The sequence below is a fragment of the Apostichopus japonicus genome, chromosome 3, assembly GCF_037975245.1.
Source record: "Apostichopus japonicus isolate 1M-3 chromosome 3, ASM3797524v1, whole genome shotgun sequence".
Taxonomy (NCBI): Eukaryota; Metazoa; Echinodermata; class Holothuroidea; order Aspidochirotida; family Stichopodidae; genus Apostichopus; species Apostichopus japonicus.
In genome coordinates, this window is record NC_092563.1 from 29896986 (window position 1) to 29911439 (window position 14454).

A 14454-nucleotide genomic window follows, 5' to 3' on the forward strand; every position below is an offset into this window, starting at 1 on the left:
CTGACCCATTTTGTGCAGCTACATCGAGACCTGTTTCAGGTTTCATTACCCACGCTATCAAACACCCAAGACTACCAGCAGCTACTACTGAAACATTGTCACATTACAGGCGATATTGTCTGACTAGCATCAAACACCCAAGACTACCAGCAGCTAATATCAAAACATTGACACATTACAGGCGATATGCTCTGGCTAGGATCCTTCCTATATTTATAAGAATATTCTAAGATCCTTAATTGCTTTGTTTTTTAACATGTACCTCATACAACACTACAGCAACATTATTCATGTTCACCTATAATATGCATGACTCTGACATTCACTATACTAGCCCTGAGGGTGAAGTATTTTTCACATGAATTAGAGAGAAACCCTGGAAGCAATAACTCATCTACAGAGAAGCTCTAGGTTCAATGACATCATACTGTGTGTGTTCATGTAGGAATTATATGGAGGTTGCAAGTTTTGTTGATAAAAATTATTCTGGCATTGTTAATAATTAAAAAGTCATCCTTTTCACAGTAATAAAGACACCCAGCAGCAATTTCACACCCACTATACCCTATAAGTTACATTATTACACGTTCGCAATATAACATCTGATATTCTGTTTCAATAATTGTGGGCAAAACTTAGCGGTTACGAGAAAGAGCTGCAACAACACACTGTTATTATATACTAGAATAGTTCAGTTATTTAGCTTTATGAGACACAATACTGAGTATGTGTTTCAACCTTCGTTTTTAAATCGTTTAAAAATAGCGGTTTGCTGCTAAATTTGTTTTGGTTGTATCCATTTATGATCCTACTTTAATCTTACTCAATGTTTTAGAAACAACGATTTTTTAACCAAAATAGTTTAGATTTTACAATAATATCTTTAAACACTCCTATAGAGTCTACATAATAGAGAGACAATGAAAAATTTAATATTTCCAAAGTTAAAATTGCTATTGTCAAATATTTTCTTTTAAATTTAACAAATTCTTAAATTCAACCAGACAAAAAAAAGATCCGCACATGTACGAAAGGACGAAAAAGCAAAATATTTTAATATGAAAGAAACATTTGCAATCACCCTGAAACGCTCAATTTAAGCTGATTCCATCTAATAATCACAGTATTTACGAGTGACCCAGTTTATAATCTCTTGTTATCAACTCTAGTACTGTCATCTTTCCAATCCTCTTTGGAAAATCCTCTCCTCTCCTCCCAATCCTATCCTCGCAAACTGATTCTCACACCTAGAATCAGAAATTAACATCTTTCCAATTTCCGTCAATAATTTATGAATTTGTTCTGTATCTCACACTTTTGCTGTAGGATGGACCATTGAATGATATATGGAAACAAATGCTTCCGCATTCTATTTCATAATTAAAGATTGGCTGGAGTCAATAAATCATGGAGGTCAATGAAAGTCTTCCACTAGCACCAACTATGCAGGATATGCTATAGCATATTTTGGATATCTGTCATAATACCACCTGCAGGTATCTGGTCACACTTTACCAAGTTCAGGGATACAGCTCTTAGACTGTATCATCTTGTTGAGGCCTAGCATGAGATGTTTAATGAATCCCCCCCCCCCCCCACTCCTGCAGAGGTTCAATGTATGAGCATGTACGAATGAGGATACATATGAGCATACAAAGAAAGTCCAAACCACAGGCTCTTTTTTAGAGGGAACACACACAAATACAACTCATGAATTTCTGTATATCTGTGGAAGAAGAGCTAAACATACACATACTGGCAATTTACAGCCATTTAATATTTGATGACAATTACTAACATTGTCAACTTTTACTGCTGTTACTGAATGTGCAAATACTAATGTTCTGAGAATGCTGCTGCAGTGCATGACCGAAGACTAAGAGTTCAAGACACAGACAAATATCATCTCTGGCACCACTGCAATACAGTACTAATTTATACATTTTGTGTCCATGTATTTTCTTGCTCAGTCAGCATCACACTTAATTCTTGAGCAAAGATGAGAGAGTTCGAAAAATGAGAGTAACCAAGCAAGACATTTGCCCATTCACCGTGAAAATTATTAAAACAAAATCAATATGTTCACCAATAATTCAAATTGTGTAGTGAGCTATCCCTTCTTCCCCCCACACCCCTATACCCACCCCCAAGAAAAATTATTAAAAAACTGTTAAAAATAAGATTCAATGATATAAACATTTTGCCTGGTTAATAACTCATATCTCCCTGTAAAGGATCTGGCAGTGAGGAAACAATAAACTGTTACTTATTAATCATCAAGTCTGCTTCAATAGACAGGAATTCCTTCAAGTGAGACATTCATATCTTTATGACTTCCAAATGGCTGCTCCATTTGTGGTGACTTCATGGCCTAAATTGTTAACGTTTTGGCCTCATAATCTGGATCCATGTTGACCCTGACTGACCCCTTACAATGATGTAAAACAAGGTCATTATGTGTAGTTACATTCTATATGTATGATATGGTGCATCACCAGCCTTGTCTAAACCCTTCTTTCGTCTATTGTACAAAGGTTAAATGGACAAGTAAAATTGGAAAACACGAAAGCAGAATTGAGATTACCTCCAAGAAAGGTTCTTGACGTAATTAATACAAGCCTTTACAAATTTGGCTCCAAATCTGTTAATTTCAGGTGGATGGATATTCAAGCATTCTCTAAATTAATGACATCCTTTATCCAACCGTTTCCACTTCAGCAACCGAGTTGAGCATATTCTTGTTTTGTGTCCCACACAACAACGGATCGTGTCACCTCTCTCGAGATGATTGAAGCTGATCGGGTTTGCCTGGACGCTACTCTGGACACAGATAAATCTATCTCATTATCCTCATCCTTCATTACTCTTTGCTGATAACGAGCACTAACAGATTTCATGCTCTTGCAACTCGGGTTTCTCCGGGAGTTCATCGTTCCGCATCCTCTCAGGGATACAGCGACGAACGTTGACGACTTCCTTTGACGTGTTCGTCCAATCATTGGCTGAGGAAGATTAGACCACATCTCGTGGTGCGTGGACTATGAAAATGAATATTTGGTGCAGATACCACCATCGAACAGAGCAATGCTGAATTGTTTCTGTCGAGATTAAAAAACTAGATGCTGGATACAAATTACTGTTGAGTGATGGGCACTTTGCGAAATTAGACTCCCTTTTGGTCAGCTGGATGATAAACTGTGAGTGTCAATACACAGCCTAAGCTACTGTCACAGTTTGCACTCCATTAAGGTTGGAGGTTGTCATCGTGTTTGGTATTTATATACCACATGGAAATGTGCTCTTAATGGCTACTCGATGACACAAGAGATTTACTATCTTGATATATACAGAAATGATGCTGAGGGATCAGTACATAGCTACACCTGGTAGACATTTCCTGACTCTTCCTCCTCCTTCAGCTCTTCCATAACAAGCCCTTTCTCTGCAGATAAATTCCAGCCTAAGTATTTTCATTTCTCAACTCAAGAGATTCTTTTAAGCCCCAAATATTGACAAATATGATAACTGACACATTTACAAGCAAAATCAAACAAAGGATATGTTCATAAAGAGGTCAAGGACAAAGTTACATTTATTGATAACATAACAAGGATCTTATGTAACAATTATACAAATCTGAGCAAGACTTTCACCGTCTGCGTCCCTATTCCCTGACAGAGATGATAGACTGACATCATACATGTAATGATTATTATAAAACTTCCTTCTCCCAGGCTACATCCTGAAGCAGATCATAATAAAATGTTCAAGTTACCATGTCTATGTGTACATGTGGCTCTCATTCTGTTTACTTCCATCACTAACTCCATAAGACTAGATGAATTATTTGAAAGCCGAATAGGATTTGTAAACTGTTCCTTTGATCTTTACAACATTTTTAAATTGACTTGAAGTTGCACTTTTCGGTCTTATTTTTGCTTTAATGATATTACCAGGTAGACCTATGATATCCCTTTGCATTAACTTCAGTTGATCATCATAACAGCCTAGCAGCTGATTAATGTACAAGACCATGTGCACTCAGAGCTAACCCAGAGGCAGTGTTTAATATTTCATGTAAACATCTCAACGTTTTAGAACTTTCTCAACTTTTCAGCTTGGCATGTGAGTGTTCCCTGCTTTCGAAAAGAGTCTGTCAGACCATGTTAATGATGAATTGTTGGCACCATAGGGACTTTTAAACAATCACTTTTATGCCATGTTGTGTAACCAGGAAAAGGAAAGCACATCTTTTTATCATTGAAAGCTAGTGATAGTCACATGTATCACCTGATCTTCCTTACTGTCAGAATGAACCCTTCATTTTGCTGAGACACATGTTCCACTTGGTGGGTGGTAGTTTCCTTCACAGCCCTCTTTTCCCCACCTTCTTTCCTTGCACATGTTTTCTTTGGTTCACTGCATTTTGCTGCAATTTCCTCTCTTATCTTAGTATATATTTTACAGACTTGACAAAACTTGTACTTCCTATCTGTTTATGCTTTGGTGTTATCCACGAGTCAGTTATCCACGAGGTCATAACTGATGCATGGCCTTCAACATTACAAATAACAGACAACCATCAAATTGTATGTCGAAGTAACAATGAAAAGGAAGAAAATGAGCCACTAGGGAAATTTATGATTTTAGAGATCCCAATTAACATGTATACAAGAGCAGGTAAGCATCATGGACCTAATTAGACTGCTGCAACTGATTAGCAGGAATGTAAATGACTATCTGAGGAGGAGAGTTCAAACCCTTCAGAGGAGGAAAGTAAAAGAATAAATGACCAGATCACTGTTTATTTTAAAAGGGTGCAGAGAAAAGACCGCTGGGAATAATTATGTAATGATCAGATGTTACATATCTTCAAACCTTGGTGCCTTGGAACAAAGTCAATGTTAAAATGATCTCCACTCAAATATCTGTTTGAAGTCAAGAGTGAGGCTTTAGAAGGGAAAGTGGAGAGTGAGCGGTTGTAGATAGTGAGGGGAAGTGGAGGGAGAGGTGTAGGGGTAGGAGAGGGAGAGGGAAAGTGATAGCAGAGGTGTGAGGATGCATGAGAAAGTGAGGGTATATACTCCTCACATCTACAGGGCTCTAGATCTTACAAACCATGTCTTGGAACAAACTCAGACCTAATTATCTGGACTAACTTTAGTAATGTCCTGATTACATCTGGAAATGTATAGTGTTCACACAACTATACTCTTGAAGCACTTAACTCATAAATGGTTTACTGGCTACATATAGGCTATATATAGTTATTATTAAATCATACCTCTGAAAGGGTTTATCTGAAAGGGTTTCTCACGTAAGTTCCCCTTTAAGGGGGCAGGCCTCACTACAAATACTTGAGAATATATGTAGTAATATCCACACACTTCTTACACACAAAACTACACATACTAGTACTACACATATATACCCCTAGAGGAGAGTACTTAGTAAGTACTATATTGTCTCCTAGCTAGCATGTACTCAGGAAAACCCTATAATACTACAGCACACATGTTGTCTCATCTGTGAGTATATCACTATATTCATTAACCGAACACATTGATACATACATATCCCATAATAATTAAATTCATTCATCTCGCACGATATAACACACATGTTGCACTGTACATGATCAACTCTGCAGGTGTCAGCTAATTGTGCCTACTAGCAACTCTCTGCTCAAATGTTTCAAGAATATTCCCTAAATAATTCATCTGTCCAGAGGTTTTTCATTCAAATATTCATACACTTCTCTAATTTCATCATGATTCACTCAGGAAGAGTTTTAATCCCTCGATACTTCCTCCCCTTGATTAACTTGCACTTGGTACTTCCCAACCCAGTAAAATAACTTCTTTCCTAACTCAAATTATATTGATTATCTTTTGTCTGACAGAATTATCCCAATCTGCTACAATTTGCTTTGTTTGGTTTCAACACAAATCTTCGAACAATTTCCTTCGCAAAAAAAAAAATTCCTTTAATTGTAAAAGCAACTCTAGATATACTACTAACAGCATGAAATAACCTGCAGTCTTAATTCACAGAGGAAATGGCTCCTAATTAAATCAAACATATTCTAGTAACATTAGGCCTACAGGAATTTCAAAAACCTCTAAGTGTAACCAATGCTCAGAGAAAAAGCTTATGCAAACATTGCAAAGCTTGCCCCAAGATAAAATTTCTTTAACTGATAAGAGATTTAAATTATAGTCTTAAATCGATGAAAAGAGGGTAATCATGGAAAACTGCATAAATTTCTAAGTCGTGTCTTCCGGAGAAGTAGAAACAACTAGCGTCTTCTAGGGACGTAGAAATAACAAGTGTTATAGCACAGAGCTTAGCACACAATCACTGTAGCGATGAACTGGAGAATTATTAAAATAGTTACTTAACCAGCCGAATAAAATAATTAAATTTATGTTAAATACGACAGAAAACAGGCAAAATGATCATTTACTTCATGCAGTATATGTTTAGTTTTTTTTTTAAATTTAAATCAGATTTTTACGTTGTTATTTCAAGATACCTGGATAGCCATGACTTGTGAAACAATGGAAACAAAATATCTTTCAGTAAATTAACAGCTTTAAAACAAAAGAAGACTCTACATCTGGGGGCTTTGAACTTGTTCTGAAGGTATATATATGCAAATAGTATCTAGACTTCTACCTAACCATGACACTATACACATGACAGATCATCACATGGATTCACACACACATACCATTGTGACCACACACCCTGCAAAGATTGCACAACAGCCATTATTATTTTCCATTTATTTGTTTGCAAGTCAACCCACAAAATGGACAACAATGGCTCTTTGTTTACTCCTTAAGTAGCAAATATTTTAGTAGAAGTAAACAGAAAACAGAAAGTATTTTTGAAACAATTTGGTGAGTTAAATCATTGCCTTACAAATAGTTTTTGAAACGGAAGGGATGGACTAGATCGGAATGGAAGGAATGAAGTCTCTATTTATATAAACCAAAATAACTGGAATGTATAACCCACATGCATCAGCCATCTTGAACTAGCTTTGCCTAAAGTATCTGTCATCCACAGGTATAATACACTGAAATAACTACAGCAACCACATAACTGACAATTGTTCCTATTGGCTTCTTAATTACCCACTGAATTGCATCTTTGATAGCTATTTGCGGTAAACCACAGGGCCTCAATGATGGGTATATATTGTGCAACACCTGGTAGCGAACAATAGGGCTTTTGTGTTTACATCAACATATCTCCAAGACACGATAAGCCATTGTACTTTCTAGTATAACAATAAAGACCAAACTAAAAGTAATAATCCTGTCAATTCAGTTATTACACAGACACACCAGACTGTGTTCCTAACCAGTTCATTGTATATATTTTACTACCAAAGGAAAACGGATTTTAGCAACTTTTTCTGAATTTACTACAAAATGCCATCAAGTTAGCAAAAAAAAGCCTTCCACTGTGTCCTCTTCGGAGATACTAAATGTTTGGCCATAGGTATTGACTTGGAGTTCTCTCCTTGCACCATATCTACCAAGAGGAGGGGGGGGGGGAGAGGTGGGTTGCTGGTTGGGGTGCTACCTCCACTTGAACAGAAGCAGATCCATACATAGTGACATATGTGTGCTACTACATGTAAAAAGCAAGTGTGGTCCTTTCCATAGTCTATTTATGTCACAAAATAAGCTATAAAACACTCAAATTTGATCTTATTTAGTTAGATTGATACAAACACTGTGAACCTGAAACTTACTACTTTATATAACAGACTTCCTACGCTGTCATGTACAACTGGTCTTTAATACTAAATTTCAAAACTCCTATAAATATTTTGTTTTATTTCATTTATTTATTATTTTACCTGGTTACAATTACCACTTTAAGGTACATAGATCTATACCATTATACTCCTTAAAACTACAATCAGACATCAACAATTTGGGGGGGGCTGTAGGGGGGGTTCAATTATTCCACCTTGACAGAAACCGGAATGCAATTGTTTACACTATTGGGTATGAGAATTTGTAAATAATGACATATTTCTCATCATATCCTGTAAGGGGGGTGTTGCACAATATTTCCACACATTTCTAAATCCTACATTCCTTTCTCTGCTGAAAGAAACGCAGAATCATCTGGATCATGTCTCTCATAATTTGTAGGTCTGAACAAAATCACAGGAAAACAGGAACTTCTCCGCCAACCTGACTTGGGTGAACTCGGGTAATGGATTTTCGGCAGTTAAATTGTACTGAAGGTGGGTGGGTGTAGCCTAACAGGCAGAGGTCACCAAGTAGAGACAACCAAAGAAATGAATCTATCAACCCCAGTTTGAACTAAATTGATTCAGTGATGACAATAAGGAAGTCCAACTGCCATGATAGATGATAAATTGTCCAGATATAAAGTAGTTTAGTGCTGTCAGATAGGCAACTGTCAGACGACCTGTGATGTTTTAAACTTCTCTAGCAGACAGTACCACCATTGCTGTAACTGCATTGCCAGAGAGGCAACAGAACTAAACTTCGATATCCTTGGCACATGCTTGTATCCCTCCCACACTGTAACATCATGGGATGGTAATATGGATGTTCAAGGTAGAAAATGGACACAAATGTAAACTAAAGAAATAAGCTATTTCCAAGTCTCTATTATCACAGGTTGGGTTTACATTTGACATTGATTTTGCACGGAAATTAAAGTGCAGACTCAAAACTTGTTTTAATAACAATGACATGGCTTTATACTACACTGAATTCTACTGAGGAAAGCCATGAACACATCACATTAAATCTGTATTTCCAGACTCTAAGACCCCGGTCACACGTACATTTCTTCAGACATAACGATGGTCCGACCATGGGCTCACCATGGTACGGCTTGCGTGTGACCCCTTTTCTTCTTCTTTTTTTTGTAACCTTGGCCAAATATAGATTTTTCCTGAGGACCACTTCCTAAGCAGATCTGTATTCTTTTTTTCTGTTTGAAGAGGATTCTTTCTTAAGTGGCATATTACATACCTTTAGCATGGTCCTTGTCTAATTGTACAGTAATCCTCTTCCAGTCTTCTATCCGGTCTTGTAGGGGCATCACCAGATAGTCCATCAAGGAGCTGAGGATAAAGAGAGACAGCTGGATTAAACTAGAAATATTTCAAACTTAAAGGTGGACAGTCATCTAGCATGAATACCTGTACTTGTACTCATATTCTAAGACAAGTACCTATACTTGTACTCACATTCTAATACAAGTACCTGTACTTGTACTCATATTTCAGAGCCTATTTCTCATACTAGGATTCCTCATACTAGGAGGAATCCTTCTTCTAATAGTACTTGTGCTCTTGCACTTCTACTTACTGAGTCTGGTGTGTGTCTAGGTACTCTGTTTGAACTCACAACTTCAAGATTCAAGGTTTGAGAGGGCAGAGACAAAGTTTTACAATGTTCATTTAATACCACACTGAAGATAAATAAAGAAACTTTGTGAAGGCCTTGGAACACAGGTCACCTAGATATTCAGTCTTTATACATGATTTTGCTTGATGAGGTGTCACTTTAAGTAGCTTAGAACACCTTTTTAATGCATTTCGGTACTACTAACAAAGTTAGAGGAGATGTGTTTTAAATGTTGTATAACCTTAGGTGCATGTATTAAGGTACATTCTGCTAAATGGCAGCCAAGTGGGCATTCTTTTGAGTTGTAATACACTGGACTATTTCACACATCTACTTCTTTAAATCTGTCTCTTGCACCTTAAGTGTTTGGAAACCTGGTTCAATCCAATTTAATGTGCCACATGCATAAAACTGCTTTCACCATAGTAATAAGTCATTTTGTTTCCAACTGCACATCAAATTAATGATGCCAGAAAAGGAAGGCAGTTCTGAATGTTTTGGTCTGAAGGTATACCTTCCGAAGGGACAGCAATAACAATGACCCCCCCACCACCAATCCCTACTATCTTAAACTAAAGTTTTGTTGGTATATTTTACATGAAGGTATAATGTAATTTTTGAGAGACAAATACTCTCCTCGTCCCTCCTCCCCCCCCCCCTCCACCTCCGCCTCCCATTTCTCCTATCTCCTCTTTTGCCTTTCCTTCCCTTCCCAAACAACTCCCTCTTAAGTCATCTTTTCTCAGTGAATTCTCAGGGTATTGTCAACAATGAACCTACATTATACTGAATTACTGTAGGCCTACAGTTCCATACTGAAAGCCTTCATTCCTATCAGTAACATTCCTAACAATAATTTTCATTCCTATCAGTAACACCAACTCAATTCTGTATATATATATATATGAAGTTTTCAATCAGCAATTTTTCTCAGCTGTTGATAAAACAAGAATAAAGCTAGCAGCAGAACTCAGCAGTGCTCAGAGCAGTCTCCCCAGGGACTGCTGATAAACCTGCTCTTGCATGGTGTGACATACTAAATTACTCATTACTACAAACTTGTGAATGAGCACAGAGGAGTGAAAACCTCACTGCTAGCAGCAGTCAAATTAGCTCAGTGCCTCCTGAACACGCCAACCACACAGTGGTGATGATGGTAATATAAATGCTCTGGCACGTCTCATAGAGCCATGCCAACACAGAAAAGTCGGGTAGGATCTCACTTTACTCTACAAACAGTAGTTGATGATTTTAATTAGTTTGCTAAAGCAGTGATGCAGAGGTACTTGGGATGCAAAGGTACCATTAGTAAAGACAAGGAGGCATGACTACGGTAACACAAGTTGAGATTAACAACTCTTTGAATTGCGATGGAAAATTGCTCTCGGTTCATCGATTCAGTTTGCGTAAGAGAAGCTTCAACTAAAATAATGTTTACGGTAATTGATTGTGCTTCTCAAGAGGAGAACATCATAACTAATAAGAAACATCTTAGTTAAAGATTGAATATTATGGGTTGAATGATTAATTGAACAACTAAAATATAGGTACTAAACAGCTTTAATAGTTCTTCTATATCAAAACCTCGCATTGGTAAATTAATAAAAGACTAAGATAAAGGGTCCGCTAACTCCCATCGTGTAATTACTGGCAATATTGCAAGGAAATACAAAGTGCACTAAACGTACTCACTTCAAATCCCATCCCCCTTCAATCCCCCACCCAAGAAGGTGCCTTGAAATATTCGGCAGTTTGTGGCAATGCTAACTTTGGAAGGGGGGGGGTAGGGTGCAGGCAGTACTAATGACCTTGACAGAAACATTGGCATAGTGTTGTTTATTTATTTTCCAAATATATACACTAGCAGAGTCTGTTTCCTGTCCTGGATATTGTGACAGTACTAAGACTGTGACATCATATATTTTTGACAGTCATGACATACAGTCCATCGGTGTGCTTTAACAAGACAGACTTTCATTACACAACACTGATTATATGGGCCTTAGATCAATTCCATAAAACCAGAGGAACAATGCAAATGGTTAGGTTTTATGGCATACTCCCCCAATGACCATTAAATTGACTGAACAATAAAGATACTAAGATAGTCTAGTCTGCTAGTCAACATATATAAGCAACATTCTATTTTAAAGGTCATCGGTATTGGCTACAACATATGCTTAGAAAGTCCGCAATGGCCAGCTATGTGAATCTTGAACTATTCACATGCTATATTGCCAACTCTCTTTCCTTTCCTTTTTCTATTGGGGGGGGGGGAGAGATTGGGGAAGGAGGGAGAGGGAAGATACAGGGGGAAGTAAGGATTGGGATAGATGCAACTAAATTTTATTTACAACAAAGCCTACCCTGAAAGTATACTAACACTCTTCTAACAAGCAGCATTTAAACAATGTTCTACTTCGCTACGTTTAGAGGAAGATGCGACATTAAATAAGAGTAAATCGATATTTTCAACCGATTCAAATCGATCTTACCTGGCAAGAGACTTGAGTTTGAATTCGATTGCCTTGTGTCGTAGGCATAGTCTGGTCAGAGATGCACCCAGATCTTTGGTAGCTCCTGCAAAATGAAACAATTAGCAATAATGGAGGTTAATTCTATTCGGAATTAGGGCAATCATAACTTTCAGGCTAAAAATGCCTGTTTCGTGAAAAGAAAATATTATCTGATGGAAACAGGCCATCTTAAAAGAAAATATTGTTCCAGTGATAAATGGCCCACTCTGGTGGGTTAACCATGTGAGATCAGAGTCAAAGGTTAACATGTCACTCTAGACGTTGTAACTGCAAGTGTACAGATGTTGTGAGGAGGCAGGTAAGTGGGGAAGCATAATAAATACAGTCTCCATTAAACATATGAACTCAAAATACCTATCTTACAATAATAGGTACCATCTTAGCCCATCCCCACCCCCCCCCCCCGCCCAAAAAAACAAAGACATCATTTCTGGCATCAAAGACAAATACAACCTTTAAGAACACAATTTGTGTGGAATGTACTCTGCACATATTACTCATAAGCTGCATTAACAAACCAATTCTTTTCAATCTTCTATACTTTTTGACATCAGGAATCAACAGAATTCAGGTGTGACAGGATATGAATTTACATAGTTTCCATCTCGACAAAATATCAAAGTAATTCTTTCTAAAAAAAATTCCATGTTTAATGATCTTGTAGTTGTAACGTCGAGCTAATGTATCCTTAATACGAGCATCTCGTCAAACAGAAAATTCATCAGGGTTCCTGTCTTACAAACGAATATGGATTGAAGTACAAGCAATGTTACTGTGTGCTGTTCTGGCAGATAACAAATGTTAAATCCCCTGTAGTAACACAGGGTTTGCTTAACGTTGTGATACATACTGCTTAAAATATCGCTCTGTAGGAACCTGCATTACATATCAAATGACAGAAGCCAAGAAACATGGTCTGTGTCATTCTATCTGAGGTCAATATCCTACAAATGAAGCACCGAGAAAAAATTGCACCAAGAAAAAAATTGCCCCGAGGAAACTAAGTTTTATAGTTATGAAAATGATTGTTAACCCAAGATGAATCAAACTGAGATTAATTTCGAGAACGAGATTAAGAGAAAGTTTAATTTGGAAAATGTGACATATTTTACACTTGATGTAAATCAATTAAATCATTCATCAGAACTCCTCAGATCATATCCTACAATTTAATCAATTTATTGGCTGAAAATTTAATTATTCACATTTGGAACGGACTACACATTTATTATTAATGAATTCATGTCGTGAAGCACTGATGAGAAATTAAACTCCATTTTTATTTACTCAGGGCACAGTTTGCATGAGTGGGAAGTGTGTGGAAGGGGGGTGGGATGGTGAGGTGGGGGTTTCTATAAAGTTCTAACAGCCTTTTAGTAGGTAGATATAGACTGCTTCTATAACTACGCTTTTGAAAGGTGGTAATTGTTGTTCTGATTATACAGTAGGTCTATTAAAGCATTGCTATATATGTCAGATTAGACATCAAGGAGAAACATACATGTAACAATTTCATTTCATAAGGCTTTTTATGTTTTGATTTATATCCTTTGTAGGGGTAATTGTTACACAGTGACAGATAATATTGGTAGATGGATAATTGGTATGAGTGACAGATAGGGGGATTCCTGGAATAAAACAGCAGTGATCCATACTGATATTAATTCCTAGGATTCTGAGTGAAAAATAAAAATATCAGTTAATTAGTTATATCCACATAAATTAAAGACAGAGTTCCCGTATGGCTATACACTAGTATCCACACTGTACCTGGTCAGTTACACACTGCATATGTACTGTATTAAATATAAATTACACCAACCCCCCCCCCCCCCACCATCTATACCCATAACAACTAGCTCAGCCAATAGACGCTAAGCTTCTCATTAGTACTGAAGGACATACACAGTGATACCACTACTACTACCACACAGTATTACCACACTATTACAGTTATACAGGAACTAATAGCCTAAAATGCAGCCTAACATTATATTGCTAATTACAGTGTACAGGAAGTTTGTCTACTCGTTATCTCAACATAATTAATAGCAAATATATCAAGTCCTTCTGACCATTTTCACTTGTGAACAATTTACTGAGCATTCCTCAGCTGTCACATGTCCAAAATTTAGCATGTCATTTTCAACAAGGGTATGCCTTCCCACCCCACCCTATTCTACTGCAATAATTGTCCTTCCACACCAAACCGGGTTGTGCAATTCAAAAAATTACTTAAATAATCTTGATAAAATAATTTTAATAGGTTCCTAAACTCATACCCCCATCCCCTCCCCATTCTCCCTCATCACTCTCCCTCTCCCTTCACCACCCTCCCTCTCCACATTCTCCCTCTCCCCTACCCACTCTTCCTTCCCCTACCCACTCTCCCTCCCCACAGCTTCCCTCCCCTCTCCCTCCCTTCTCTCCTTCCCCACCTCCCTCCCTCCCTTCTCTCCCTGCCCATTCTCCCTCCCCCTCCCTGGTACCTTTTTGCTTCGTCT

At 37.4% G+C, this 14454-nt stretch overlaps 1 protein-coding gene across 6 annotated transcripts in view; it reads right to left on the bottom strand.

Annotated features, from left to right (window-relative positions):
* The window catches only part of LOC139965787 (uncharacterized), a 94963-nt gene that overhangs the window by 33128 nt on the left and 47381 nt on the right, over nucleotides 1-14454 (bottom strand). For all 6 annotated transcript variants that reach the window (XM_071968488.1, XM_071968483.1, XM_071968484.1 and 3 more), the window contains exons 4-5: nucleotides 11909-11993; nucleotides 9036-9127 (exon numbers count right to left, since the gene is read on the bottom strand). In XM_071968488.1, the coding sequence (XP_071824589.1) occupies nucleotides 9036-9127; nucleotides 11909-11993 (177 nt within the window). The remainder of the gene's footprint in view (nucleotides 1-9035; nucleotides 9128-11908; nucleotides 11994-14454) is intronic.